The 26,329-nt window shown below is 43.4% G+C and overlaps 2 protein-coding genes across 2 annotated transcripts; one reads left to right on the forward strand and one right to left on the reverse strand.

The window, feature by feature from the left end:
- Positions 1–961: 961 nt before the first annotated feature.
- Positions 962–15,895, reverse strand: LOC139741015 (beta-catenin-like protein 1). The gene is made up of 12 exons (XM_071651604.1): positions 15,811–15,895; positions 11,971–12,168; positions 11,609–11,715; positions 10,870–11,107; positions 10,315–10,408; positions 9,548–9,712; positions 7,547–7,605; positions 6,476–6,624; positions 5,626–5,804; positions 4,873–5,051; positions 3,899–4,112; positions 962–1,050 (listed from the first exon to the last, which is right to left on the reverse strand). The coding sequence occupies exons 1-12, from the start codon at positions 15,838–15,840 to the stop codon at positions 962–964; spliced, it is 1,701 nt and encodes a 566-aa protein (XP_071507705.1). The 5' UTR covers positions 15,841–15,895.
- A 1,454-nt stretch (positions 15,896–17,349) lies between these two features.
- LOC139741004 (uncharacterized) lies at positions 17,350–19,245 on the forward strand. The gene has a single exon (XM_071651595.1). It carries the CDS (start codon positions 17,350–17,352, stop codon positions 19,243–19,245), a length of 1,896 nt encoding a protein of 631 aa, XP_071507696.1.
- Positions 19,246–26,329: the final 7,084 nt, after the last annotated feature.

Genomic DNA, 26,329 nt, shown 5'->3' on the forward strand with positions numbered 1-26,329 from the left:
AAAGGTTAAGAAGTAATTTTTTTTTCATTTCTTTCTTTTAATGTGTGAAGAAGACTGCAAAACCAAAAAATTTACAGCTTGAAACTTTTGCAAATTAAAACTGCCTTTCAGTGCAGTGTGTGACAAGAACTTGTGCACAAATTTCACTTTTGTGAATCTTGGTTCCTCGTGAAATACGCGACAGTTTCATGTACACAAAAATTTCTGGTTTTACAGTACTAAATATTTGGTTGTGAAAGCATTACCAGGATCCACAGATTTTCTCTACATTTCACACACAGAGTGATCATCTGCATGTGGTGCTGGCTTGCACTGAATAAAAGCTATAAGCTGGCTGTTATGTGAACAAATGATATCAATGACATCATTTTACTTTGACTTGTCTCAGAAGTCATCACTAGAGCTTTTCCAAAGATGTCACTGTATCATGACTTCTCTCAGGGGTTATAAGAACCTTTCTTGTTTTACAGCATTTCCTGAAAGTATTCAGAAAAGTACCATATACGCCATATATTTCGCGAGTCTAAATTTTCGCGAATTGGAAATTCCCAACGATTTTGCAAGTGGTTAAATTCGCGATCGTGGAGTCCTGTACTGAACGGAGAAGTGTACACCTGTACAGCACATTCACATCGGGATCAGAGTCAATATTTTCGCGTGACTTTAATTTCACGAATAGCACCTGATTTGCGAAATTCGCGAAAATAAAAACCTCGCGAAATATTCAGCGTATACAATATTCTGAAAGTAAGGTGTAAGATAATACAGTAGGGCATGTTGTGTCCCCACCAAACAGGCACACTGTGTGCGCCAGTGTCTGAAGCCACACCAACAGCAACATGCTCACACAGTGGACGAGAAGATGATTGCAATCGCATTACAGCGTATTTAGTCCATGGGATAAACCTGCTGCGTTCTAACAGTGAGAAAATGAAGGGGGAACTGCGAGTGGGTCAGAAACTCAGAATCGGTTGATGAGTGTGAGTAGTCTTTGCTTCTCAGCCTCTCCCCTTTCTTCGCTGTCAGCATCGCCAATATTCCCCGCATACTCTGTGATTGGGGAAAGAGTCAAAAGAAGCATATTTGTTAAGAAAGGAGACAGAGTATTGGAGACTATCCACCATGCCACGATGCCATGATGTGTTTAAAGATGTTGATATTGTTTCGTTTGTGTTTTCGACCATGTTTTTTGTCGTATTGGATAGACTCAGAGGGGTCGGCAAACAATGAGCCATTCAAGGGACTGTAAAGCTGCCATAACGACAACAAGAAAAGACAAAAATGAAAAGCAAACCATAAGCTCAAATCAAAATTCTGTTGAGTAATTGGAAAATGAAAGTCATTAAAGATATTCCTATATCTTAAATGAATATAATAACAAGGAAAAGTAGAAATTACGCGGTGCGTAACATATGTCCCCGCCGGAAGTAGCATTTTGTAACAAAATGTGCAATATAGGTAAAAAATCAAGGTCAAAGGTCAAAGAAGTCAAAGGTCAAAATTCTGTGTAGAAGTTTTGAAGCCCTCACCTAGTGCCATCACATAAAGCAAATGGAATCGAAATTGGGTTAGAAATGGCGAAGGAGTAGCATTTTGTAGCCAATGTACAATATAGGTCAAAAATCAAGGTCAGAGGTCAAAGAAGACAAAGGTCAAAATTCTGTGTAGAAGTTTTGAAGCCCTCACCTAGTGCTATCACATAAAGCAAACGGAATCGAAATCGGGTTAGAAATGGCGAAGGAGTAGTATTCTGTAGCAAAATGCACAATATAGGTCAAAAATCAAGGTCAAAGGTCAAAGAAGTCAAAGGTCAAAATTCTGTGTAGAAGTTTTGAAGCCCTCAACTAGTGCCATCATATAAAGCAAACGGAATCGAAATCGGGTTAAAAATGGCGAAGGAGTAGCATTTCGTAGCAAAATGTACAATATAGGTCAAAAAGCAAGGTCAAAGGTCAAAGAAGTCAAAGGTCAAAATTCTGTGTAGAAGTTTTGAAGCCCTCATCTAGTGCCATCACATAAAGCAAACGGAATCGAAATCGGGTTAGAAATGGCGAAGGAGTAGCATTTTGTAGCAAAATGTACAATATAGGTCAAAAAATCAAGGTCAAAGGTCAAAGAAGTCAAAGGTCAAAATTCTGTGTAGAAGTTTTGAAGCCCTCACCTAGTGCCATCACATAAAGCAAACGGAATCGAAATCGGGTTAGAAATGGCGAAGGAGTAGCATTTTGTAGCAAAATGTACAATACAGGTCAAAAATCAAGGTCAAAGGTCAAAGAAGTCAAAGGTCAAAATTCTGTGTAGAAGTTTTGAAGCCCTCACCTAGTGCCATCACATAAAGCAAACGGAATCGAAATCAGGTTAGAAATGGCGAAGGAGTAGCATTTTGTAGCAAAATGTACAATATAGGTCAAAGGTCAAGGTCAAAGGTCACGACTGAAATTCTGTGTAGAAGTTTCAAAGCTCCCATGTAGTGCTATCATATAAAGCAAACAGAATCAAAATTGGCTCATAAATGACAGAGAAGTAGCAAATTGAAGATTTTGATCACACACGGACGCACACACGGACACACGGACACACGGACGGACGGACGGACGGATGGACACACGGACACACACACGTACGGAGCCCGTTTCATAGTCCCCTGCTCGAACTCGTTCGGCGGGGACAAAAATTTTCAAACATGAATATTGATATGTCATCGATAATTGGCAGAGACATTGAAAAACAGGTACATGTATCATCAGTACATGCATGGCCATCAAGGAAGTGAGCTATCAAACCTCCTAGAGTGTGAAAAATGGCTTTAAATGCAAAAGATGATGATGATGGGGCTGATGCATGTCTGAGTGAGCATATATGCAAGCGGTGGATCCATGGTACCTTCCTTCAGTAAAATATTGAAACCCAGCTTTTTTGCCAAAGCATGTTTCAGTGCATAATGCACTAGTGCCATTGCATGATTCATAACTTTAAAAGACAATAACCCATCACAACTCTCGCAGTGTTTTGTTGAAGAGAAGAGTTACTACATTCGAACACATTTGTTTTGTTTGGTTTTTATGTTTCTGTTTTAGTTTCTTTGCCAATACACATCTGCCCTCTCAGAAAATTTTGGTCCTGACAAACTAGAAGTTGGCCCTGGTGAAGACACAGTGAGAGCAGCACGAATCCAAAGCTTGCTTTGTTCATCAATTGGTGCATACATTGCTATGCGTTATTTTACAGACTTACATGTACATCCCCAAACTGACTCTTAGCCCTTTGTAAATAACATAATATTCCTAATCCATATTGTATCAAAATGGCCTTGAGTGGGATTGGGACTGTTCCTTTTTTTTTCCACCCCTCTGTGGGTTGGGTGTTCACTTTCTCTTCTATCAATTGATTTATTCATCTATTGTTATGTTACATACTCCTTTTTTTGGGGGGGGGGGGGAGGAGCAGGGGTGATGGGTTGGGATTGCTGGCAATTGCTGGCAAACTCTCTTTCAATAGCAAGTGTATAGTTATGCAGAGGTTTTTGAGATTCTCTATTCACGTTAAGGACTTTACTTCTTTCGAAGTGAAAACCTGCCACTAAGCTATAACTGCGTGCGAGGGCATGATACATCAATACTTCAATTTTGTAACTGATACACAGGGCTGTACAACAACCCACTTTTTCTACTGGTCGTACCTTTTTGTCATACCAGTAGGTACCCAGCTTTTCAATTTTTTTACTGGTCTATTCCTGAAAAAGTTACTGGTCCGACAGTAATTTTTACTGGTCAGGAACCGTCAGACTAGTGCCATGGTGCAGCGTTGTGATATGTATGTTCCCATGTGTATGTGTGAATGCTAACAATGTGACTGTTTGTGAAATAAACTGAAACTGAAAACTAAAACTGACTCTCACCTCTGACGACGTGTCGGATGTCGGTGATGGTGCCGCCCCTCATGTTGAGCAGCTGGAGGACCCTGTTCTTGATGGAGCTGACGCCCGAGTTACAGCACAGCTCCAGCATGGTGTAGTCAATCAGCTGGAGGCTGAAGAGCCCAGCGTCCAGCCGCTGGATGTAGTACTCATCCTCCTGGTCGTCATCGATGATGTCGCCTTCTCGTAATCTCCTCTGAAGAGATACGAGGGGGAAAAAAGTGTTGGAAAGTCATCCACACAACATCAAGTAGCTCAGGCACCTCTTATGTAGACATTATTTTGGGCAACTATCATCCTGTCCCCTACCTAGCAGAAGGGCGCTGAGCATGAAATTTCGACCTGAAATATCAAGTTTGTGACATAATTTGACAGAGTATTGAAAGTTCTTTCACATGATGTAACATCACTAATTTGTGATTTTTGTAAGCGTGCAGGCCTTAATGCCCTTCTCCTGGGCAGAAGATAATCTAAATAGGCCTGGCAGGAATGAGTTATCAAATTAACCATTGGATCGACACAAAGCTTGATATCAAAGATGCTTACATTGCCCAATTTTCCAAACCTCTTCTTTCAGCACTTTTGTTCTATCAAATCTTGATTGTACAATCATGTAGTTCAACAATTAGGCAAGAGAGCAAGAGAGCATTAAGGAAGTATTCATAGTCTATTTGTTCTACAGTGCATCATGTGCTGTAGTTCCTTTGCTGCTTGTATGACACTGTATTGAGAATTTGAAAGTAATTGCCTGAAAAAAGGTTTCAAATCTTGATTGTTCAATCCTGTAGTTCAACAATTAGGCAAGAGAGGATGAGAGTATTACGGAAGTATTCATAGTCTATTTGTTCTACAGTGCATCATGTGTTGTAGTGCCTTTGCCGCTGGTATAACACTGTATTTAGAATTTGAAAGTAATTGCCTAAGGAAAAAAAAGTTTATAGGGGGGGAAACCAAACCTGCTTTTCCCGCTCTATCTTGTCGTCACAGGCCTGCACTCTCCCCAGGTAGGTGAAGTGAAGCTCCATGAGGCGGTCCACCTTAGCGTGGTCACTCTCCGTGAACTTGCCGACGAGGCGCTGGAGGTGCGAGCCGCTCACGTTGCGGAAGAGGGCGGCGATGATCGAACAAACGTGTTCTGGTATTGGAGAAAAAATATGAGAAATTACATCAGCTCCACTTGAAGGTGGGCATATAATCAGAATACTGTAAAACCAGAGACATTTGCGGCATGAAACTTTCGTGAATTGCCACCAAATTGGCATATTCAATGTATTTTGTATAATTATAAAGAACTTTTTACATGCATTTTACTTTCACGAATAATGGCTCCTGAACAAGAAGAAAAGGAGCTATTCTAGCTAACATTCACTCAAGTTATCTAAACATATGCATATGTATTGCAGTATTGCAAGCCTACACACCTAAACACCAGTTGATGCTAGTCTTTACTAATGCCTATCATAGTTGCAAAATAAAGACGAAATATACATACACACTGCAATCAATCTACAAGACATTATTCCTTCATAGTATACATCACTTATTTTGCCAAAAAGCCATACTCACCACAAAAAGCAGTGAGAACAAGCAAATACATTTCACTCGCAGACATATTCTTAGTATACCAATGCGATGATGGAATGGATATTGAGTTGCTGTTGCTTAACGTCAATTTTGTGTAACAATCTCCTGGAGTGTCCCCACCATACCTTCATGCTCAGAGTCTCCCGGTCCTCTCTTGACCCTCTTGGGGGTCTTCATGAAGAGTGGAAACAGGCTCCTCAGACCCAGGATGTCAATGAACTTTGTGCAGTTGTCCCCTGCCTCAGCGCCGGTCATGGCATGGTTGAGCACCTTCAGCGCACTGTGCCTCGACTGTTTCTTCTCCCTGTTGAACATGAGAAAGAGTTCTGGTCAGGCATGCAGAATAAAGCATTGCAAACTATTCATGAATTGAGCCAAGAGCAATATCATAAACATAACAATCACATCACTAAAATGTGCTTGTTCAATAATTAGACATAGGCTTTAACTGGTAGATGTATCAACTTTGTGTTACTACAAGGTGATGAAAATGGTGCCCTTCCTATGTGCGTTTTTCTAAAAGTATTCTATAGCCGCATTCACACTAAACAAAACTGTGCGCCAAAACTATGCATGGTTTAACCAGAACTGAGAAACTTCCGAGGTGCATGCAGAAGTTTTGCAGGAAGCTTCTTGAGAAGTTTGCGGTCACTAGCAAAATTCCAGGTAGTGAAACTATGCTTAGTTCTGCAAAGCGTGAACCACGGCTTATGTGGAATTTTCTACTGCGAATTTAACTGGATGTGGGAAGCATTGCCATTAATATCCACCCACTCTCCATCACAGTGCAACCTGGGCCCTGTTTCATAAAAGATGTAAGGATGGCAACTCTTGTTGGAATGGCAACTTCCAATAGCAACAGCCAATCAGGAACTGGATTCTCATTGTTACCATGACAACTGCCATTCCAGCAAGAGTTGCTATCATTATCAACTTTTTATGTAACAGGGCCCTGGTAGTGGGTAAAAAACCAACCTGAGCATGAGGTTCATGAGCTGGAGCCCCTCTCCCCGGAGGAAGGCCATCTTGTTGGCTGGCAGCATGAGGGAGGAACACAGGCAGTTGAACAAGTTCTCCATCATCTCAAGCTCCTCGCTGTTGGTGGGATCGTGCTTCTTGAAGTACTGCAAATGGGGAAAAAATAACCAAGTGATGCCATCTATGAAGATGAGCCGTGACTCTGTATGAGGATAGCACATCGGTAAACATCGATGGTGTCGATGCAGAGCTGGGAATCACACGGGCATTAAACAGGAAATCAATCACTATAAATAAATCGGGAAATCAAATCCCTTACTGTCAAAATTCCATCCAAGCATATGAATTTAGCAATTATCCATATAAAAGCCGAAAGAGAACTTTTGAAAGACCATAAAAGTATTAATTTTCTACACTCTACCGATGAAAGGGAGTCTACTCCATGTTAAACCAGTTTGTAGTAAATGAATATAGTGGTTCAAGTCAACCAAATTCGCCAGTGACAGTTTCATCTAAGTTTAAAAAAAATGTAAGAAAGTTATGGAAATTAGAGCTTAAAAAGTTCTCATATAACAGGAGTATTACTGGTAATCACAATCTCATATAAAGATAAATTGTGGTTTATGTAAACAAAGAATATCTAACAATCATGTAAATAAAACATGTTTAACTATCATTTGTTTTTTAGGGTGTGGGCGATGATTCAGAGACTACAACTTTCTTGTGACAAAAGCCATTTCTGATGAATCGTAAGAACTGTAATAAGATGCAACAAATTCAATTTCCTCCCTTTGAATTTACACTAAATAAAGAAAGCTAAATAATTCTTGTGCAATTCACAAATGGGACTGGGATTGACATTCTTACACATTTCTTTCTGTAAATATACTAGGACTTTAACATTTTAAAGTCTCCAAAAAAAAAAAAAAGCAAAAAAACACAGCATCTACAGCTAGCATAGCTTCTGTGTGAAGTCCCTATTAACACAAACCAACAAACCAATGCAAGTGGAGACATAACAGTCTTGGCAGAGGTAGTTTGAAGAGCGTGCCAAGATGTTTTACTTACTGCAAGTTGCTGCAGCAATGCGTCAATGCCGTCAAGCTCCCCAAGTAATACCCTGTTTCCTGAAAAAAAAAATTGCGACAAAACATCTTGACAGTCCCATGTGACAGAACAAGTACAATGTAATTATACAATGCCAGCAAGACTGCTTTGATTTTAGTATGTCCGCGTAGTATCTTGTCACTCTGAACTGATGGCATCTTGACCTAATCAAATTTCAACCAGAGTGTTCTCCATTTCTACTAAGTAATGCTCTGATTAGATAACATGTAGTCAGATGTAGATCAAATTCCTTTGATCAGCAAGTACAACAAAGATCTGCAATGCAAGAACTCAGGTAGATCTAATGAAATCATCCCATACATGTGATCACTATAGGATATCATTATGGAAGACTTATCTTATCTCATATAGACATATATGTCCTTTCAAAAAACAAGGCAATCGCCAAATTGTGTCTCGCCCATTCCCGTACAAGGAATTAATATTTTTTATAACTCCCAGAAGTTAATTGACCTGCTTATGACCTTTGACCTTGTGGTGACCTTCAACACCCTAAGGGACATTTACCATCCAAGTTTGGTCACAAACAGACAATGGGATCAAAAGTAATGAGCCATAATCTAAACGCGCCATAAAAACTTAACATTGGGCCCTAAAAATTTGTTGACCCCTTTCTGTGACCTTTGACCTCGTGATGACCTTTAACTTCCAAAGGGACATCTACCTTCCAAGTTTGGTCACAAACGGACATAGGGATCAAAAGTCATGAGCCACAATCAAAACGCGGTCTAAAAACATAACATTGGGCCCTAAAAGTTTGTTGACCCCTGTCTGTGACCTTTGACCTTGTGACGACCTTCACCTCCCCAAGGGACATCTTCCATCCAAGTTTGGTCACAAACGGACAAAAGGATCAAAAGTTATGAGCCATAAACGAAATGCGCCCTAAAAACTTAACATTGGGCCCGAAAAGTTCGTTGACCCCCGTCTGTAACCTTTGACCTTGTGGTTACCTTCAACTTCCCAAGAGACATCTACCATCACCCAAGTTTGATTGCCATTGTAGCAACATGTGCTGAGTTACGTGTGATAAGAGAGTCTTGCAAGTAAACTTTAACGTATGACCTCAAATGACCCTTGACCTTATCATGTGACCTCATACGGCACCATGACATGAAGGTACCCCCAGTGCATCCATCACCCAAGTTTGATTGCCATTGTAGCAACACGTGTCGAGTTACGTGTGATAAGAGAGTCTTGCCAGTAAACTTTAACGTATGACCTCAAATGACCTTTGACCTTATCATGTGACCTCTTACGGCACCATCACATGAAGGTACCCCCAGTGCATCTATCACCCAAGTTAGGTTGTAATCCAAGCAACTTATGTGAAGTTATTTGTCAAAAGAGAGTCTTGCAGGTAAACTTTAACATAGAAAAGAGAGTCTTGCACATACTCTGTAATATATGACCTCAAATGACCTTTGACATCATCACATGACCTCCGACAATACCATAACATGAAGATACCCCTAGTGCTTCTATCATCCAAGTGTGGTTGCCATTGCTGTAACAGTTGCCAAGTTATGCATCATAAGAGAGTCTTGCAGGTAAACTTTAACATTTGTGACGGACGACGGACGGACGACAGACGGACGCCATTTGGATCCCTTAGTCTCGCCTTCACCTCCGGTGGGCGAGACAAAAAGGGGGGGGGGTAGACTCTTCAGGTGTTGTAAGACTGTCTCGAATAATTAACTGTCTTATCATACTCTGTGTGTATGCTGAGTGTTGTGCCAAGTATTGAAATGCACTTTTATGTACAGTTCATTTGACTTGTTCTTTCTAGTTTTCAGGGGAATATCTATACATTAGAATACATTACCGGTACTTCACAAATACCAGAGGTAGTATGTAGTAAACCTGCTCATTCAAAACTTGGAGACAAACAAACACAATGGAAAAAAAACAACAAAACACTTCATGAGAATGTACACTTACTCTCAGTGTCTTGGAGCAAGATTGCAAGGATTTCGCTGCAGTACAGTTTGTTGGCATCGAAGGGAACTTTGGGTTTGAGTTTCCGGAGCAGCCACTGCATCAAGCCCTGCTGGGCGGCATCTGCACACATCTCCGGCCGGAATTCCGCCATGTTCTCTATGATACCTGGTCATGACAGGGGAAGACATTACTGCTCATACTTCATACTCATAACTCTGCGTCTCCATGCTCCTGTACTGATACATGCCATAAATACAAGATCTGATTGCTCTCATTTTTTCAGTTTCTCCTTAACTTCATACAAATTGACAATACAGTCAAATGGGAATGTTATCGTTTGCTTTCTGATTATCTGCATTCACTTGCAATTTCAAAGCATGGCAATTACACAGATCACTACTGCTACAGGCATTCTGATCTTTCAAACTGCAGTCATGATTAGATTCACCAGATGTTGTGGAAAACAGTAGGTAGTTAGTGAAACAGTAGTGTTGGGGATAGCAGTGGGAAGGTTTGGTACATTCGGGAATCCCTGTGGCAAATTGGTATTCAGCTTCTCGGCACCATTTCATAAAACTTTTTCCCAACAATAATAAGTTGGAATAACTGCAGTTTCTACGGAAGCAGCCATGCAGCAACGAATCAAATGTGAGTACAAGGGGCCATCACTATGGTAACAGCAATCAGAGCAACTTTATGTAATGGGCGCCAGCTGGTCATCAACCAAGATATATCTAGGTACTTCCACTGAAGGCGACTGAGCTCACCTAGGGTGTTGTGGATGCCTTCCGCCTCTTCTTTCACTGTATCATCAAGTCTGTCCAGATTCTGGACCAAGGTTGCACACACCTGCTCCTCCAGCTAGTCATATGAGATGTATGATGAGGTATACAGGGGGACAATGCATTAAGTGACAAGACATGTATTTCGGCAATCTATGGTGTAAAATTCAGTGGACTCAGAAGCTACTATTGCTAGTGAAACAGGCTGAACGATACTGCATTGTGTGGTACACTGTTGGATAGAGAAACCTAGATGAAACTTGGTGGCAGTCAGTTGTCATAGTTCTTGCAAAGTTTTGGGACACAAAGAACAGAAAGTACAGAAGCCAATGATTATAGACTAGGAAATTAAAATTTGAGCAACAAAAACCACAATTCCACCAAAATCCTAACATCAAAATATGATATTTTATTGACAGTGACTTGATCCGCTGAACACAAATCTTTGACAGTCCCAAATTGAATACTACAGCATTTTCTTGTCTCAGTTTCAGATCAAAACAGATCAGCTCCCAGAGATTATCTCTTGAGAGACCTCACCAGGGCATCGATGAACACTGTCGCCCCATCTTCACTCTCTGTGAGCGTGTCCACGTCCGTCATCTCCTGCAGAAGGTTGATGACTGCGATGGAGATGTCTGTGTTCTCGTGGCCAATCAGCTGCAGCAGCGACTTGGTCGCGTTGAGCTCCTTGAGATGGTGATACATGTCCGGGACCGTGGCGATGACGTGAAGCTCCTGGATGACATCGTTCAACTCAATCTCTGATTCCATGAACCTTTGCAGTGGTGGGGGAAAAAAAAAGGAAGGCTATGTGACTAAAATGAAGTCATCCATTTGTCTCAATATATAGGCCCTTTGAAAACTTGACGGATATACATTAATCTGTAACAATGGAGTAAATATAGCTCCTTGTTCCACATGACTGTCTTATCTCTGAATTTAAGGGAACACTTGAATGTTAGATATTGTTGGCAATTCAGAAATTTGTTTGTTGACAGCTTTGAGAGAAAAGAGGGAAATAAAACCACTTTTTTTTTGGGGGGGGGGGGGAGTGAATCATGGTAGACTTTGATTACCTTTTACTTCACAACCTCATTCCACTATATCATTTCAAATACAACTGCCACATTCACCACATTGAAGAAAACTGCAAAGTCTGCAGTCAACATTAATTTCACATTTACAGATGCAGCTTGAACGCCAGGCCCCAACAACTGACTGGTAACATTGAAAATAATGCCCTAATTGAATGAGTAATAGCTAAAATATTACTTACTTTTCTGGCAAGTCTGGAAATTTTATTCTCAGCTCCTGATTTCTGTAAACCTTTTTCTCAAATGACAAGATGAGTTTGCGTAAACTGGTATCATCCAACGATGGAACCTAGAGGATGCAGAATAATGATGAAGAGTACATTCAAGTTACACTTACAATTTCACGGTATGTATGTTCGCAAATGAATAGAAGGTACAGTATATCATTGTGGAGCTAGTATATCATCTTCTCAATAAATAATTGCTTCCTTCTCATGTATGATAAACAAGTTTATATATACACTCTCTGGAGCAGAATATTCCAGCAGCACACACACAAAGAGAGAAAACATTTACATTTGAATGACTAGGTTTCTTTCCTTACCTCTGGTTCTTCCTCCATCATCTTCATGATGCGCTCTCTCTCTTCTTCACTTATTCCGCTAGGGATCAGAGTCTCATCTTCTTCCTCTTCTCTTCCTCCTCTTCCGCCTCCAGACTTATTCCTTTTCATCTGTGGAGGCTCTACCACTTCCTCCTGCAGTCTGTCATCTCGGGAGCGCTTCAGAGATGGCTTGTCAGGCTACAACAGGTTTGGTGATTGCAAAGTATGCCAGCAAATCAGAATGGTGTAAAAATATCTTTCAGTTTTGCAATGACATTAAAACCAGCCATTACAACCTCTTTTTCCCTCTGACCCAATTACTATAAGAAATCTTTGATCTTCATGTACACAGATCAGTGCTAATGAGCTTTTGTATCCCTGCAGATATCTCAAATTCAATATACCAAATTACACCAAAATCTCAGGAATTACCTCATGACTTATTTTCAATCACTCACATGAATTTGAACCAAATCAAATATCAGGAAACATTGATATCAATAACAATTTGGAATAAATGGATATTGCTCAATTGCTCAAGACAAAACAATATATGACCGTGCATCACAAAACCAACAAAAAGTCGCATGCACTGATTTTGTGTGAGGACTGAATATAGATCAAATGGGTCAACCCAGCCAATCTTGAGTTTTTCATATTTTCTGAAAGAGCAAGTCTTCTTCTACATTATACTGGTTTGGGATCATAAAACCAACAGGAAATTGTGTTTTTAGCAGTTTTTCTTAAATACTTTTGGTAGAATAGCATGATTAGGTGTCTTACAGAGTCCCCTTTTCATTTCTTAAAAACCCTGTCCATACTCTTCACTTTCAACTCTAATAACTTTGGAAAGGATGATCCTACTCAACTGCCTTGAAAGTTGGGATTATTCATCTACAGAACGTTTAATAAAGCATGCTTAATTTCAGCTTAATCTGATAATCCCTTCATTGTTGCTGCTCCAGTGGTTTACATGCTGTTTTTGTTCCATTCACAGCACAGCTAGCACAGTTTCGTAAGAATTAAGCCCTTGAATAGACCCGTACTTCAGAGCCTCTTTTCTCAGTTCACATTTTCCAGTGTGTGCTTTCTTTCCAATATTAGGATAGGTTAGGGGAGAGTCCATTTGAATTGAGTTATACATCATTTTAAAGCTTAAAGTCTGCTCTTTCAAAATCTGCTCTTAACTAAAAATCCATGTCTGGCGACTTTTTGTAAGTTTTGTGATGCAGGGTCACATATAAACTCACTCTTCAGCGCACACTGCTTTTATAATCTGAAACTGAGTTTGCTATCTAATTCTATCCAAACATGAAGATTAGTATCATTCAAACAAGAAGTTTAACAGTGTGAGTTCATGGTTTCTAGTGAGCAGCAACAGTAAAGTTAAGTCAATGCTTCTCAATATCTGATTTGGTTCAAATTTACAAAATTGTTAGAAGTTAGAGAACCATTATTTCCTGTGATGTTGGTGCAAATTGGTGAAGTGGAATTTGAGAGATTTACACAAAAAAACAACAGTGCATTTGTGCCCACAGATCAATCAGCCTACCATTGGTCTTCGTCTTCAATAGACTCGTACAGTATAGCTCTATACAAGATAATTTGTGAGAAGAGTAAAGCAAGCTGCCCATGATTCGACCATAACGCTGTCCAAAATTCAACCACTTGCTACATGTAAAACCTATGCGTTTGTGTGCGGTTGAATTTTGGCACGGGGAGGTCAAACCTTGGGCCTTGGCATTTTTGCTTTACAATGTGTATTCGGCCTGTTTGTCATATTAGCCATGAGTGACCAGCATGAATGCAAATCTGAATAACATGCTGATTTTAGGCTCGGCTGTCTCTCCGTACAGGTCTGTGGGCGCCAATATAAATCTGCCAAGGCGAAGGGAGACAAAATTGGAGGCTGCTAGCCACATTAGACAGGTGGCCACATAACTGCGACCAGCCCAAATGCGTAGCTCCCACAGTATAACTGTATAATAACAATTATTAGGAGAGCGCCACAGGGCGGGTTAGTGGCCACAATGATAAATTATCAAATTTATGTGGGTCTTTACAACATGGCTTTTCTCCTAGCTCTTGAGTCTTGGGTAGCGTTCGTCATTCAGCACTAGATGGCGCTCTCGCTCATGTACATCGTTTCTACACACGCAGTGTGCTCAGTTTCTAAGCCCATTCGCGACGATCGCTAGCTGTAGCAGTTATGACAGGGGTGCATTGATATCATTCTTTTCAAAAGTAATACAGCCGTACTGCAAACAACATGTTCAAATCACAAACCCGAACTACTTTTGCCATCCTGTATGTGGGTTTGCGTCTGCTACCTACCGCTAGTAGCCCGAGGAGGACGATCTGTTCGGCATGCTAAGTCGAAATTTCGCACTTATTTGTCATGACCTTGGGTGTATTTTTGTACTTAATCCACATTGTGCAAAAAATGGCAGTATCGAAACTTCACTTTTTTCAAAATTGAAGTCTTTTCTGATTTCTTGAAAGGAAAATTTATCGACCTCACGTAGGCTCAGTATGTTACAAGGTACACGAAATGAACCTTGCAATGCCTGTTTCAGTGAAATTGGCTGGCCCGATCGGAGCCCATGAAGAGCTTCGCGCTTGCTACCGCGGGAGTCGCTATGGGTGTTGTGTGATTTACGACTGCCCGCGGACGCCGCGCGCTGGCTCAGCTCTCTGCTTACGATGATCGGCGAACCGAAGCCGCTAGGGCCGCTAGCGACCGCTAGGGCGCTCGCTACTCCAATGGGAAAATCGTAAACGCGAAAAGTTATTAAAATGCAAGATATTTACAAGAAAACGAAAAAATCGGCTGATTTCAACACTTTTCATGTGTATATTATGTATCAATCTACGGATAATTGATCTCATTTCATGGCTTGGTGTATAGTGAGGTGCCCGCACCTCGTCAGGGGCCCGAATACCGTCACCCGGCTTAAAATTGTTTTACGCGCACTAAACAAAAATTTATGCCCGGGACTGCGTTCAGTACGCTTGAAACTTGGCAGGGCTACTACAACCAAGCAAATTGTGGTGAAAACCAAACAGTTTTTCGCGAAAATCTGAAATTTAATCGGAATACGTGTTCTACCACTGTCCCTGCACGCGTCTTTTTACGTCTATGTCTATGGGAGCATCACGGTCACCCGCACACGTCTTTTACATGCTTTGTCTATGGGAGCGTGGGTGACGAGTTGCGGGCCCCTTCCTTAGCACGCAACTTTTTCGCATCGTTCGCGTTTGACAACGATCGCAGCAAATTTTCAATATCGATCAGTGAACTTGTGATTCCATTGTAATTTTCAGCATTTTTCCTGTATGTGAGTTGGATTTCAAAGAATTTCAGTGGCGAAATGTGATTCAAATATGCGCAAACATTAACTATGACGAGGTGCGGGTCATCCAAGTATATATCTGATTTTTATATGAAAAACGCTATCTTGGGGCTGCAATTTTTAAGTCAAGTGGTCACTAGACTAGAGAGACTCTGACTCTCTCTTTCAACCTCCCTGTAGCTGGTCATGTGCTAGTAGGACCGTCTAAAATATGTGGTAACCAGCTGGTAAGGTCATGTAGAACCGGGTAACCCCTAGACCCCGGGTGTAGTACAGTAAACATTACTACTAAACCTCATAATTAGACCACACACATTAGACCACATATGGTACCACATCAATCTGTTATACGTGGGACTGAAGACAATGCACCCGAGCAATCGACATGTTATGACAAGGTTTGTTATTGAAATACTTCAAGTTACGTCTAACTTAAATGAAGCCGGAGTTTACAAAATGGCACAGAAACATGCAATGAATATGTTACCTGGAAAGCCAATAAATCTGTGATATCCATGGCTCCTCCGGCGGCGAAGTTTTGGCTTGAAAGTACCAGTACAGTACAGTACTGTAGTTACAGTGCAATGGTAGCTTGGAGAAGATGAATGCCCTGCCCGCTCCTCGTCCGTCCGCGTCCAGCTGCTGCTCATCATGCTGCCAGTAGCACCACATACACACACACACGCGGGCCCGGTACGGGTGGTCGGGCAACCACGCACCACCGCCGCCGGGCCCCGGGGTCACTTCGCGGTGCTGCTCGCAGAGAGATCAGCCCAGTGGCTGAGTGGGAGCTTGATTAATGTCTTAAAATTATGTACATTGCATATAGATACTTGGCTGGCTGGTGGAAGGCTCGCTGAGGAACTTGCAGGCAAGACGGCCAAGCATCTGGGTTCGTGTTTTACAGGAGTCCTGCCTGTCTATATTCACAGCCTTGACTTTTTATGAATCGAGCCAGCACCTGCAATACCCACGGACTGGCCACGCCACGGAGGTACTGTCTACGGATGTGGTGGGTACATGTTTGTTGCATAATTTCTTGTTTTTTTATTAAGAATTCAGAGACTCCAACTCTCCCGTTTTCGACGGGAGATCTCCCACCGAAAGCACATTTTTGCAAAATCTCCCGTTCTCCCGTTTGAGATTTGATTTCTCCCGCCCTGGCTCTGTGTCTCCCGGTGGAAAGGATTTCATACTTATTGCTATCGTATGTTGAAAAAATAAGCCTTAGATAGCACCAGAGAACATCTAGAATCCTAGGAACTTCGCGCTTCGCCCACATCAACTTGGAGTCTCCCGTTTGCTAGGGGTTTCGGGCGGGAGAATCTCCAGATCAGAAGGTGCTTGGGGTTGGAGTCTCTGAGAATTGGTTCTAGAACAATTACCCTCTGGACAATTGCCCCAGACCATTTCCCTGACCCTAACCTAAATTCTAAATTTCTAACCCTACGGCCTAACCCCAATCTTTACTCTGTCTAAGCCCGTCACAAACTTTTTTTTTTTTTTTTTTTTTTATAACGGGGGGGGGGGGGGGGGGGGGGTACATAAAGAACTATCTGTGAATCATCTAGCTAGATGCTCACAGGCATATGGCACTCCATAATTCCTATCAAGATGAATTTAGTCTCATATTTTAAAGTGAGTATAATTGTACTAGATCTAACCGTTTAGGTATAAAGATCAAAGGAAAGGGAGAGGGAGAAATGAAGATGACATGCAATCACCAAAATCTAGCTCATCTGTTCATCTTAACCTGGCTGTGGGATTCTCAGAACTAGATGGGAGATGGTACTGAGTAGCTGTACTGGATAGCAGAGCTAGAACCTTGTGGGAGGACAGAAGTTATCATTAATTTTCTTTATGTTGACAAACAACAATCATCCATTGTTATTCCTGTAATATTCTTTCTCCCAACACTAATTTTTGTGATTATTTCAGTATTTTATAGTGTCCAGATAATTTACCATGCATATTGTATAATACTCTTAACAATTCTTTTCTTTTGTAGTTTGCTGCTCACTTCAGAATGGCGAAGGAATTGGTCATAAATGTGCAGTCATCCCTGGCAATATGTGATTCACTAACCGATCTTCTGAGGAGGTCATTCGGCCCCAATGCCTTTCAGGTCCTGTACACCACCTCCACCGGGAAAGTCCTGGTCACCAGTGATGGCAGCACAATCCTCAGGGCTACAAATGTTGCTCATCCCGTCGGATGCTGGCTCATCAGTAGGGTTGTGAGCTTCCACTCACAAGTAGGCGACTGTGCCAAGTCTTATATCTTTCTCATCAGGGAGGTTCTGGAAGGAATTTGCCAGGAATTTGGCTCAATGAGCAAAAACATGGATAGGAGAAGCCAGCATGTTAGCAGGGAGGAGATGCATGATCTAAGACGTGCACTGTCAGACATGTTGCATGGATGTTTGCCAAAACAGATTCTCCCATCTCTGCTCCAGGAATCGTTCGATGCTTCGCAAGTAACTTTGGCAGACTTCCATAATCTTGGAGAAAATGTGATTAACACACATCTTGCTGGAAAACTAAGTCCAAAGCAGAATAAGTTTTTCTCTTCCTTGTTGTGGAATTTTATAGCACGTTCTGCCACCAACGCCAGTATTTTAGCATTGCGACAGGCTGCCCAAAATATAGTCGACAGTTTTGATGTGGCTGTCATGGAAGCAGCAGGGTTGCCTATTGAGTCTTCACATATAGAGAATGGAGTGATATTGAGCAGGGATGCAGTCACTCATTTACCAAGAAGAGAAGGGGATGCTCCGTGCAGTGTTATGATCTGGGGATGTGATCCCTTCAAAGCAGTTCCAGCTTCGGTCTCCACTTTGTCAGCAAGAACTATATCGGGCCTCGTTCACACCATGCAGTATGTGCGTGGGCAGGCCGTAAAGTTTGTGGATTTGCTAGTGGAGAATAATGTCAGGGTGGTGTTGTGCTCTGAATGTCTTTCAGCAACATCGCTGTCGCTTCTTCAGAGGGCATTCATCACTGTTGTTCATACCGTCCCTCTTGAGGAACTCCTCAGACTCAGCCATGTTGTAAATGCGCAAATCTTGTATGAAGTCCCCACTGAATTACAGTCTGCAATGATTTTTTCTGCCCTTGACGTCAAGCAGGTGTCAGTTGGTTCCCGTAGGTGCACAAAAGTTCTCCTCAACACTCCTCCATGTGTGTGTCATCTCATCCTGTGTGCACCAACTGAAGGTATGTGTAAAGTGCTTTCCCTGTCTGCAATGAACTCAGTCAAGGTAATCAATGTGTGGCTTGCTTCCAGCCAAGAGGACTTCAATCAGTGCAGTGATATCACAACCGGTCCTTCAAAACCCTCAGAGAATCCGAAAGATCAGGTGCAGAAATGTTCAAATTCACATTCCCCAATGGACTGTGAGATGACTGAACACAGAACTGGACATGGTTTGAGCGGGGGGCTAGCTGGTACCGCATCTGGCTCCTGTGAGGAAAGATTAGATGAGAAGCGTGGTTTGCTCATCCCTGGTGGAGGATCAGCAGAACTCCTTGCAAGTAGACTTCTATACCAAAAGTATCGTGATCACCGTGACAACCAGTATCAATCTCTGGCAGAGAAAATTGTTGCCAATGCACTGCTGTGCATACCAAGGACACTCCACCAGAACTCCTTTGCTTACGGCTCCAGGGACAGTCACTCCTTCGTGAAGATCTTGGAGCAGTATTTTGGCAGTGCTTCTCGAGGGCTAGGCATCGAAGGCAAGGCAGGTCAGCTGAGTGCCCTAGGAGAGAGAGGGGTGTGGGAGCCGACAATGACGAGGTACTCACTGTGGTGCAGTGTTATCGAGACTGTCATTGAACTCCTCAAGATGGATGCCATTGTGCCAGTGCTGAAGATTGGATCTACTCAGGACGCAACCAAACTGCAAGATGAGGACAGGTGAGACACCTTATAGGTAATATCTATCTCCCATTAAGAGAAAAGAGATGCAGCCTCTATGTCCACTAGAGATTAATTGCTGAATGCCAGGGGGGAAAAAAAAGGCAGGGGAATATTTGCAGAGATTTTTATGCAACAAGTAAGTTCAAATGTATATCTTTCAAAGAAAACCATTTAAAGATGTTGCAATGGATGAACATCCTGTTTTTGGGGAGTTTTTTAACTTTGTACTACAGTTGTGAATTTTGTTTTGCATGCAGTATGATTGGATTCACTCTTATTTGATGTGTAGGAGATATCACATTCAAAAATAATGATAGTAGATTTCATATTAGTAGTAATGATGATACTGTATTAATGAAATAGTTAAATGATATAGTAATAGTGATAGTAATGTAACACAGCAGATTTGAGACAAATGACACTGGACTCCATCATTTGTTCAGTATAGTGGCAGACTTTAATTGAGGGTGGCTTAACCCCCTCTTGAGCTCTCTCGAGACTCGACTCCTTGCAGTGACTTCCAAGCCACTCAGTGAACTTGAACTCAAGTTCAGGCCTCTTGTTTCTCCACAACTTTGTTGAAACTTCTGGAACCTTTGAGCTAAGACATGCTAGCTTTCATCCATCATCCTGCTCCAGAATGTTTCACTGGTCCCCCAGCCACATTTTGATGACTGCACACAACCCTGAACACAGTATGGTCAATGCTGCATGCTTTCACTAAAACAATAGGGTGTGTGAGCCACACACACAATAGGGTTTTGTACCTCAGCAAAAAGAAGAAGAAGTGAGAGCGTAGTCTACACCTCTCAGACTCACAAGATTAGTCTCAAAACTAGACTCAAGTAAGGCACTATTGCCAATTCAAATTGTACATTGCTTAGTTGCAGAGATTAACATAACTGGTCTGTTACATTCTCCCCAGCTAAACTGTTGCTGTCCCAGCAACCAATCAATCTTCACAGAATATACACAAGGTCATCATGCTGAACAGACAATCCATATATTGCCTAGGGAAGACAACAAAAATTTCCAGGTATTTACTCTGAATGATTACCAGAATACATTCAGGATTCGAGGACTTAACATGGAAATATCAACTTCTTCACTCATTACCGATCTCGGTAAATTGTATGGATTGGGATTCTTTCCGGCTGTGGATCGTGATGATCTCCGGGGCATAGGAAGCTGATGCATGCATTCCACATCTGAATTATCAGTTTCACCATCAGTCACAACATCAGTCTCGAAGTCAGTCTCACCCTCGATCCCACCATCCGTCTGGGGTTGGTCCCTGGTCTGGCCACCTTGGTGACGGAAGTTGAAGTCCTCCGCAAGTCCATCAGTAGATTGGGCCAGATCTTGTGCTGGGTTTCTCTGTGTGTGTGGGCAAGACACAACTTGAGCTCCTAAATTGTTCAGAGCTTGGGCAATGTCATAGTCACTCGGTTGCCCATTCAGGATCTGATCTGGAGGTTGCACCGGCTCTTGGGCAACATCAGGAGGAGTTCCTTCCTTGGACCCCGGCGATATTTCCATGGACTCTGGTATCATCAGCAGGTCAGTGCGATTCACCACTTTGATGCCATCTGATCCATCAACACGTTCAATTTCATATACATGTCCACTTGGATCCAGTCTAGTTCTGATACGATATGGCTTGCCTTGCCAGATGTCCTGGATTTTGTGCCTTCCTTTCCAAGCCTGTTGACGCAACAACACTCTTTGGCCTACTTCCAAGTCAACATCAGATCCACTTGTCTTTTGGGCCTCTCGCCGGCGATGTGCTTCCTTCTCAAAGTTCTTAGAGGCACGTTCGAAGGCATCCTCTAGTTGTCTCTGATGAGTACATACCCAGTCATCTAGGTTGGAGGCAGTAACATCTTCCTCAGGTGGTCTGAAAAGCTGGTCAATCGGTAGTTGAGGTTCTCGACCAAAGAACAGAAAGTAGGGTGTGTATCCTGTTGTGGCATGGGGTGTCGCATTGTATGCAAAGACCAGTTCAGGCAAATGCTGGTGCCACTTCCGTTTCTGGTCGTCTCCCAGGGTTCTGAGCAGATTGTGCATTGTCCTATTGAATCGTTCGGCTTGCCCGTTTCCAGTTGGGTGGTATGGGGTAGTTCGGCTCCGCTTGATGCCGTACACGTGGCTCAGTTCCTTTATGATGTCCGCCTCAAAGCAACGCCCCTGATCACTATGGATGCGTCTTGGAACCCCATAGCGTACAAACCACTCCTTGACTAGGACCTCTGCTACTGTCCGTGCTTTCTGATCTCGGGTAGGTAGAGCCTGCGAGAACTTAGTGAACACATCGGTTATCACCAGTATATTCTCAAGTCCACTTGATGACTTTTCCAAGACCGTGAAGTCGATGGCTATCACTTCTTGAGGTCTCCGGGCTAGGATGCTCTGCATGGCTGGGCGAATCTTGGGCTTGGTTTTGGCAACCAGACAACGATGGCATTGTTTGCAGTACTGCTCCACATCCACCGCCATGCCTGGCCAGAAGAAGCGGCTCCTACACAGGGACAGGGTACGGTCTACTCCTTGGTGGCCGAGATTGTCATGTAACTCCTCGAGGACTCTGCCCTTGAGAGAAGTCGGGAGCAGCAGTTGTCGAACAAATCGTCCTTGGAATGTGACTTCCCGGAACCACACGTCACCAACGGAAACAATGCGGTCAGTTTCCCGAGCATAGCACCTAACATTCTTCTGTAGGGACTTCATGGTATGTGCACTCTGCGTGTGTCCAGACCCCCTGAGTTGAAGAAACTGACTGATATCGGGGTCTGTTTCCTGCAATCGCCGGATATCATCTTGACTGTAACCTGGAAGAGAGGATGAACATCCCACAGGGTTGATGATGCTTGACCTCGTCTTCACCTCATCTATTGTCACTGTTGATACCAATTGGGCTGATGTAGCTTCAGTCATCAACTCTTCGACTCTGGACTTCAATTCATTCGAGACTCGACTGGTCATGGTCAGGGCAGATAAGACGTCTGTCTGGTCCATTTCTGTGACATCGTCCTCCAATGGGATCGGGTTACGACTCAAAGCGTCAGCATGGCGATTGGTTTTCCCAGACCGGTACTTCACCTTGAAGTTGAACTGGGCCAGTTGTGCAACCCAGCGCATTTCCGTGGCTCCCAGTTTGGCTGTGTCTAGGTAGGCAAGGGGGTTGTTGTCTGTTAGTACTGTGAACGCATTTCCCAGAAGGTAGTCCCGAAACTTTTCTGTGATCGACCATTTAAGCGCTAACAGTTCCAATTTCATGGCACTGTAATTGGCATCATTGCGTTCAGTTGGACGGAGGGTACGGCTGGCGTACGCTATGACTACTGTTCGTTCGTCCTGTTTCTGTGACAGTATGGCACCCAGTCCTTCGAAACTGGCATCGGTCTCAACAATGAAGGGAGATTGGAAATCAGGATATCCTAGCAGAGGACTGGACGTGAGGCAGTGCTTCAATTTGGCAAAGGATGCAGTACATTCGTTGGTCCACTTTTCCTTGAAAGGCCGGCTGTCATGAGTTGTGCTAGACTTCTTTCGCTTTGCCTTTTGCTTGGTTGTGGGACCCAGGATGGCATGCAGAGGTCTGGCAATCGAGGCAAAGCCCTGGATAAATCGCCTGTAGTAACTGGCTAATCCCAGAAATGATCTCAGCTCTGTCTCCGTTTCTGGGATCTTCCATGACTGTACAGCAGCTACCTTGTCGGGATCAGTGCTGATTCCAGCTTCTGAAACAATGTGGCCTAGGTACTTGACTTTCTTCTTCATGAGATGGCATTTTTCTGGCTTGATCTTCAAACCAAACTCCTGCAAGCGGTGTAGAACCATGTCAAGCCTTTCCAGGGTTTCTTCGAAGGATTTGCCAAATACCAGTACATCATCAAGGTAGACAACTACGCTCTGTAGGTTAACGTCTCCTAGGCAAGCTTGCATCAACCGTGAAAAGGTTGCTGGGGCATTACACAAGCCCATGGGCATTCTTGTGTATTCGTATAGGCCCCAAGGACCAGCTCGAAATGCCGTTTTGGGTATGTCGTCCTCTTCAATTGCACACTGCCAGAATCCATGGGCCAGATCGAGGGTTGCGAAGTACTTGGCTCCCTTCAGCACCTCCAGAGCCTCATCTACCCTTGGAAGGGGGTGGGCATCCTTGACTGTCTTTGCATTCAGCATGCGAAAATCCCCACAGACTCTTAGCTTTCCATTCGGTTTCCTAACCAGTACCATTGCAGCAGCATAAGGGGAGGTGCTGGGACGAATCACACCAATGGAACACTGTGTTTCGAGAAACTCCCTGGCCTCTTCCCATTGACTGGGTGGAACACGTCTGTATGGAAGCTTGACTGGTGTGTCATCTACTGTCTTGATGGAATGCTTCACCTTGTCACAATAGCCCATATCATGATCTCCCCTACTGAACACTTTATCATGTTGAGCAATGAGAGTCTTTAACCTATCTCTCTCCTCTGGGCTGATGTCTCCAACGTCCAGCTTAGCAAAAACATCAGTTTCTGACTCCTCCAAGTTTCCAGTTTCTGGCATGGGACCTGGTTGAACAAGGACTTCTTCTGCAGATACTGTCACCACTCTATGTTTGGGGTAGCTCTGGATTACCTGAGGGTAGCTCACTTTTGCGAGAAGTGTGCGGGGATGTAGGTATTGGTCCTCTCTGGAGAAATTGTAAACTGTCACTGGAATTTGTCCATGCAAGGAGCGAACAACTGATGGGGAAACACTAATTCCACGTGGGAGATGGGAGTAACTCTCCTCTACTTCTTCGATGAGCATTGTCTCACCATGTCCTCGGGCTGAAGCTGTGATTGTTCTCACACTCTCTGCTGGAATAAGGAGCGGCTGTTTCCCCAATACTCTAGTGTATCCGTGTGGTTGGTCGCTCTCTGTAGTTGCTGACATGTCATTAGCTTCCGCATACAAGGACAGGGTGGAAACCAAGTTCTCGTCCAAGACCTTTGAGGGGATGGAAGAGCGAATTATCCGGAGGATATTGCTTCCTATGACTCCCGGACGCTGTGCCTTTCTATTGCGCGTTTCATTGTTCTCAGAGTCTCTAACAACTAGCCATCCCATATCATGTAGAGTATGTTCACCTATTGTGACATCCAGTTCCACATAACCACAGTATGGGATGGCCAATCCATTGGCTGCCGTCAACTTCAAGAAAGGGATATCTTGGAGTGTGTGTCCATGGAAATTCTGACAAAAGAAACTCTCTGTGATAGTTGAAACTTCAGACCCTGAATCCAACAAGCACAACATTGCTACACCTTGTACGTGTACCTTTGTCTGAGGACATTTTCCTATGGTCTTGCTCAAGATGTGTTCTGGGTTGCTGTTTGAAACTCTGCCCGCTACTTCCTGGTGAGTAGCGGGCTCTACCCTTTTAAATCACGCTGTTGTAGGTGTGGGCAGTTTTTCTTGATATGGTCCATCTCTCCACAATGAAAACATCCTGGGGGCCAGCGTGGGCGGCTTTGCTGTTGCTGTGGTTTCTGTTGCCCCAGGAGCTGATGGAGTGCTCTGTTGTGCTCTTCTTGTTGGCACAGGAGGTTTGATACTAACTGACTTTGCTTCTGGAGAACCTCCAAAACCCTCGTCAGGCTATCTGCTCCAGCTTCCTGGGCGTTGACTTCGGCTTTCTGGGCAGCGACGTTCCTCCTTACACTTCCTCCTTGCTTTTCCCACTGCACGGACCAGTCTCGCAGCTGGACAAAGGTGGAGGGCTGCTCATTTGATCGGCGGAGGAGTTCTCTACGCAGATCCGGATCACTGACTCCCTCAATGAACTGGGAGATGAGAGTCTCATCCTTATCTCGACTACCCAGTCCCTTCCACGTCTGCAGAAGTCGGATTAACTCATGTGAGTATTCAATGAGGTTCTCTCCTCCCCTTTGCACTCTGCTGAAGAATTTCCTCTTTTGTGAGGCTTCCGTCCCCACATCACCAAACACTGCTTTTAGGACCTGGAAGGCTTCTGCTGCGGTTGTGACATCCTCCCTACTTGTCAACTCCATTCGTGCCGCTCCATTTGTGTACCTGATAACGGTTTGTAGTTTCTCCTTGGGACTCTGGTGCGGTCTATCTGCCAACAGACTTTGCACATCTGACATCCACTCTTCTAGACCACCATCGCCACTAAAGCGCCGGATTTGTCTGTCTGTTGCGACATACACGACTGGCGGCCCTTTTTCCTTCGCGCCTGAGAACCCATCTTCACATTTCATCTTTTGAAGTTCAGCTTGGAGCTTCTGTAGTTCTCCTTTCAGTGTCTCCACTGAATCCACACCATCTCCTTCTCCATTCCCTGCATCTTTCTTTTCTGTAGACATGGCCTACCAATAGCTAAGGGTACACAAACAAAGCAATACTGACCCCTACCAAGATAATTATTGATAGCAATGAAACAACAATCACATGTAATTGCTTTATTTCTTCAAACAAGAACAACCTAGCAAAATGAGACAGTTCTGATACATCAACACAAAGTTAGAGGCTTTGTCTCCGTTGTCCTGTTCTCTACAGTCTGCTCATCCCCGTGGTCCAGTAGTAGAACCCAGGCAGCAGTTGACGCTCCCCTTAGTCCAGTTCAGGCACCACGCTCCACTCCTTGGTAGTCTCCTCCAGTCTCCTGCCGAACATCCTCAAGAGGGGGTTCTAATGCACAAACCAGGTATCCACCCTCAAAACCACTATCCTGCCGACTACGCCAAATGTAACACAGCAGATTTGAGACAAATGACACTGGACTCCATCATTTGTTCAGTATAGTGGCAGACTTTAATTGAGGGTGGCTTAACCCCCTCTTGAGCTCTCTCGAGACTCGACTCCTTGCAGTGACTTCCAAGCCACTCAGTGAACTTGAACTCAAGTTCAGGCCTCTTGTTTCTCCACAACTTTGTTGAAACTTCTGGAACCTTTGAGCTAAGACATGCTAGCTTTCATCCATCATCCTGCTCCAGAATGTTTCACTGGTCCCCCAGCCACATTTTGATGACTGCACACAACCCTGAACACAGTATGGTCAATGCTGCATGCTTTCACTAAAACAATAGGGT

Source organism: Diadema antillarum, unplaced genomic scaffold (genome assembly GCF_040938485.1).
Source record: "Diadema antillarum isolate AM-2024a unplaced genomic scaffold, OU_Dant_1.0 seq00000897_RagTag, whole genome shotgun sequence".
Classification (NCBI taxonomy): Eukaryota; Metazoa; Echinodermata; class Echinoidea; order Diadematoida; family Diadematidae; genus Diadema; species Diadema antillarum.